Below are 5,403 nucleotides of genomic sequence, written 5' to 3'. Positions count from 1 at the left end.
CATCGTACTCCGAGTACATTCTATATTGTTTAAATAATTATAAAATTATCAAATCTATAAGACGATTAAATATAGCCGTACAGAAAGAGAATATTTCGATGTGTATTTCTCGGAGTACGGAAGGAAACTAAACTTGTAAGCTTATGCATTATATATATGTATGTGTGTGTGTGTGTGTGTGTGTGTGTGTGTGTGTGTGTGTGTATATATTCTCCTTCTTGTTGACATACAATCAAAACATTTTACGTGTATGATATGTTTCAAATTTATGTATTTATGGCGGTTAAAGTAAGTAACCAATCAAATTGCGCCATTAAGGACGCCATATTACTATAGAATGCTATTTAAAATATAGGTATAACCTAACATTATACCATGTGTCTTAAATGAACGGTAAATCTACACTTATTAACATTTATTACAAGGTGTATTAATGTTAAATAATTAATAATGTCTCGATTAATAGTAAAAAATTTACCAAAAAGTGTAAGCATTTGATTTCTATGACAATTTTATTTATATTATTAAAACAAAGACAATAATTTGTAGAAATTTTATTTCAATAGGTGACAGAATCTAAACTAAGAGAACTTTTTAGTGAAAAAGGTCTTGTAACCGATGTACAATTGAAATATACAAAAGATGGAAAGTTTAGGCATTTTTGTTTTATTGGATTCAAAACAGAAGAAGAGGCATTAAAAGCACGTACATATTTTGATAAAACTTGTATCGATACATGTCGAATATCTGTTGATCAATGTGCTGGTTTAGGTAATAATATCAAAAATAGTTTTATGATATTCATTATGGGAAAAAAATTATTGTTTATAACATTTTAATCAGGTGATCCATCAAAACCAAAATCTTGGAGTAAATATGCCATAGATAGTTCTTACAACAAGCAGCCAAGCGATAAAACTAAAATTAATACTAATGATGGAGATGTTAAAACAGTAAATAGTAATGAAAATGAAAATCTTAAGAAGACAAACACGAAAAAAAAGAATAATAAAGAACAGTCTACAGAAGTTAAAGAGGCAATTGCAAAGGTAAATATTTTATTATTATATTTTCAAACAGTACTATCTTATTGTATAAAAGAGATAACTAATATATTTATTTGAGCGTAGCACAAAGATGATCCATTGTTCATGGAATTTCTTGAAAGTCATGCAGTAGCAGGTTCAAAAAAAGTTTGGATTAATGATGCAGTAATTGATACTATAGCAAATCAAAATAATAATGACAAAAATAGTGAAAATGATGATACTGCAGACAAAAGTGATGAAGAAAAAAAGGAAGAAGAAGAAAGTAAGAAGGAAAAAATCGCAAATAGAGTTATATCAGATTTAGAAGTAAGTTGTTAATTAAAAGTAATGTTTTATACTTTATTTTATCAATTTATAGTAATAAATAGTTAATAATTGTTTTGTTAAATAGTATATGGAAGCATTAAAAAAGAAAACACAAATTACTAACAAGGAAGAAGTGTCAGTAACAAAGCATGGACCTGCAAAATTTTTTACAGTAAAATTACGAGGATTAGCATATAATCATAAAAAGAAACACATAAAGCAATTTCTTCAACCTTTAAAACCGAAATCTATACGTATACCACCTAAAATCAAAGGGATAGCCTACATTGGATTTAAAACAGAACAGCATATGAGAAAGGCATTATTAAAAAATAAAAGTTTTTTAGGTAAGGATGCTATTTAGAAAAAAATTTAATACATTTTTTTCACGATTAAGAATTTATACATTTTTTATATTCTATTAGATGGGAGACAGATATTTCTGGCAAAGTATGAAGAAAACTTAGAAACTAAGGAAGATCAAAATATAGAAATTAATGACTGTAATGTTAAATGGAAAAAGCAAGAAGAATCATTAAAAAATGAAGAAAGCATAGCAGAATCTGGAAGAATGTTTGTACGAAATCTTACTTATACTACAACAGAGGATGACATTAGACAATTATTTGAAAAATATGGTAATGCTTGGATATTTTTTTATCGTGTATGATAATACTTTTGTATGTTTATTTATATAATATTAATTTAATTAGGTCCCTTAACTGAAGTGAACTTACCTGTAGACCGAACTACTAGGAAACCAAAAGGTTTTGGTACAGTAACGTTTTTAATGCCTGAACATGCTATTAGAGCTTATTCTGAATTAGATGGTTCTATCCTAAATGGTAGAATGTTACATTTACTTCCAGGCAAAACAAAATCCTCTTTAATGGATCATCTTGATCAAGGTTAATTTTTAATATAAAATATATGATATCTTATATATGTGAAGTTCATTGAAATTGAAATTATATTTTCTTGCCTTTTCTTTTCTTCATACAGAAAATTTATCTTATAAACAAAAGAAAGATTTAAAAAATAAAATTACTGCAAATTCATCTCACAATTGGAATACATTATTTCTGGGACAAAATGCTGTTGCAGAAACAATAGCAGCGACGTACAACACAAGTAAACAACATGTATGAGAACTTAAAATTTTATACTTTTTGTATTTAACCAATTTTAGAAATTAAAAATGTTTTCTCATTAATGTTTTATAATATTTACATATGTCATTTAATAATAAAGGTACTAGAAGATGAATCAAAAAGCATGAGTGCTGCTGTCAAATTAGCATTGGGCGAAACACAACTAGTACAGGAAACAAGAAAATTTTTGGAAGAAAATGAAGTTTGTTTGGATGCATTTAATCAAGTAAATTAAATTTATACATTATATAAGCATTTTATTCAGGAAATATTTATATGAATTAATTGTAATTTTATATTGTTAGCCACCAGAAAAAAGATCAAAAACCATTATTCTCGTAAAAAATTTGCCGTCTGGTACACTAGCTAAGGATATTTACAACATGTTTGCTCAACATGGAGAACTTGGAAGAATTGTTATGCCACCATCAGGAATAACAGGTTCAGTATAATATTATAATGATATTACAGAACACAATATTTCAACAGAATGTTAATGTTTAATTATTTCCGATTTTCAGCTTTAGTGGAATTTTTAGAACCATCAGAAGCACGTAAAGCATTTACAAAACTAGCATATACCAAATTCAAACATTTACCACTGTATCTAGAATGGGCACCAGATAATAGCTTCATAAATAAACTTAGTAAATCGGATCAAAGTAAAAGTAAAAATGATTTAAAAAATAAATTGGAAGAAGCACCTGTAGAAACGAAAGGAGTAGGAAAAGAAGATGAATTAAATAAAAACCAAGATAAAAACAAAGAAATAGAGAATGAAAATGACGATGAGCCGGAGCCAGATACAACTATTTTTGTAAAAAATCTGAACTTTTCAACTTCAGAAAGTACATTGAAAGAGGTATCTATATCCAGTTCTTTTTGTTCTCATGCACGTCTATAAAAACATATAATATGTTTGTATTTTTTAGTATTTTTCTAAATGTGGCCCTATTCATTATGCCATGATAGCAACTAAAAAAGATGTAAAAAATCCTGGTACAAAATTATCCATGGGTTATGGTTTTGTAAGATATAAATATAAATTTGATGCAAATCGTGCTTTAAAAACGTTACAAATGACAGTACTTGATGATAAAACTTTGGAATTAAAAAGATCCGAGAGAATATTGACGTATGTTTATAAGATTATTATAAATCTATATACATAATATACTTTTATTATAATTTTATTAAATGCATTTAGATCCGAAGTTAAAACTGCAAAAAAATCATCCAAAGTAACTCCACAAACAGGAACGAAAATCTTAGTTAGAAATGTACCATTCCAAGCAACAATCCAAGAAATGACGGAATTATTTAAGTGCGTCCTTATATATTATTTTATACATAAATTTTTTTCTTTCTTTCTTTCTTACAATATTTAATTCTACATTTACAGAGCATTTGGCGAATTAAAAGCAGTAAGATTACCAAAAAAATTGATTGGTGCTGAAAAACATAGAGGATTCGGTTTTGTAGAATATTATACAAAAAGCGAAGCGAAGGTAATACATTATTGAATTAAAATTACACGTTTATTATTACTTTTAATTTAAACAAATTAAATTATTGTATCGATTTAGAAAGCCTTCCAAGCGCTATGTCAGAGTACTCATTTATACGGTCGAAGATTAGTATTAGAATGGGCTCAGACAGAGGAGGGTATTGAAGAAATTAGAAAAAGAACTGCTAAACATTTTCACGAAGGTACGCTATAGATATTCTATATCATTTATGATTATTACAGATATTTACTAAAAAGATATTTTTTTCTGTTCAATCACTATTATAGAGAGTTCGTCGAAAAAGAGTAAAAAATCAGTTTTGGATCCTGAAATGGTCGGATTAGAAACGGAATGAATGATTTCATTCTATTCATCAATATGTGCAGTTTGTGTGTATATATATATATATATTTATAATCTATATGAAATAATAGTTTTTATACTATTAAAATAGTAAGATCTATTTTTTTTTTTGTTAACGATGTATATCGTTTCATTAATAGAAATGAAATAATACAGTATTAATTTTATACAAAATTATTGAATGTATATATATAGAACTATTTTTTATAGAAATATTTTTTAAGAATGATATCACTAAAAACGTTTTAAATTTGTAGTAAAAAACAAAAAAGAGCGATGACTTTTACTATCATGCACTTAACACACGTGCTGTGACTTTTGGCAATTATTCAAAATGAAAGTCGATACGGTTTTCGATCCACGACATATTCTACATTGACCTTCGTCTCACGTTTATAGCGAACTTTTCTTTCTCTCACTTTTCTCGAAAACAATGCAAGACATGGTTTCTAACAAAAGAGCAGTATCGCACAAGCCACCTCTTTCTACCTCCTTGACAATCATAATGGTTTGAAATAATTCAATGTATTTAGGTTTTATGATACTCTCGTTTTTCTTATACGAGTTAACATATTTAAGTGGCATGAAATAGTAATCTTCGATCCACGTTCGACTAGCTTCAATCGCTCATCGTTACATATCAGAATCAACGTTCTTATATGATGTAAATCGTTAAACTAGTCCTTATGATAAATATTGAATTTAAATATTTTAATCGAATAATCTTAATCTGTGTGTATGTATATATATATTTATTTATTTATTTAAAAAAGAATATATATACATATATATATATTTATTTATTTATTTAAATATATATGTATACACATATGCATTTTTAACTTCCTATATAATCAAATAAAGTGGATAATATGATAACCGGCCTCGAAGACAACAAGATATTCATGGAAGACAGCCAGAAAGAAATATCTTCCTTTCACCTCTCCCAGTTGAAGTACGAGCAAAGACCTATGCCGATGGAATGAAAATGCGGATCGACTGGTGGGGCCCCTTGTGTATATCGAA

The 5,403-nt window shown here is 27.4% G+C and overlaps 1 protein-coding gene across 2 annotated transcripts; it reads left to right on the top strand.

Annotated features, from left to right (window-relative positions):
- The first annotated feature begins 360 nt into the window (after nt 1-360).
- On the top strand, nt 361-5,371 carry LOC127067213 (probable RNA-binding protein 19). 2 transcript variants are annotated; one of them, XM_051001893.1, is made up of 17 exons: nt 361-486; nt 567-771; nt 844-1,049; nt 1,131-1,355; nt 1,441-1,702; nt 1,781-1,993; nt 2,069-2,263; nt 2,358-2,497; nt 2,607-2,732; nt 2,812-2,947; nt 3,028-3,368; nt 3,439-3,641; nt 3,714-3,830; nt 3,909-4,014; nt 4,093-4,216; nt 4,302-4,405; nt 5,242-5,371. In XM_051001893.1, exons 1-16 carry the CDS (start codon nt 451-453, stop codon nt 4,367-4,369), a joined length of 2,703 nt encoding a protein of 900 aa, XP_050857850.1. In that variant the 5' UTR covers nt 361-450; the 3' UTR covers nt 4,370-4,405; nt 5,242-5,371. The 2 variants fall into 2 exon arrangements, with proteins under 2 accessions (XP_050857850.1, XP_050857849.1); XM_051001892.1 differs by lacking the exon at nt 5,242-5,371 and having other exon boundaries at nt 4,302-4,439.
- The last annotated feature ends 32 nt before the right edge of the window (nt 5,372-5,403 follow it).

The sequence above is a fragment of the Vespula vulgaris genome, chromosome 10 (genome assembly GCF_905475345.1).
Source record: "Vespula vulgaris chromosome 10, iyVesVulg1.1, whole genome shotgun sequence".
NCBI classification, from domain to species: Eukaryota; Metazoa; Arthropoda; class Insecta; order Hymenoptera; family Vespidae; genus Vespula; species Vespula vulgaris.
Note: the sequence above shows the minus strand (reverse complement) of the source record. Positions and strands in the feature narration are given on the sequence as shown.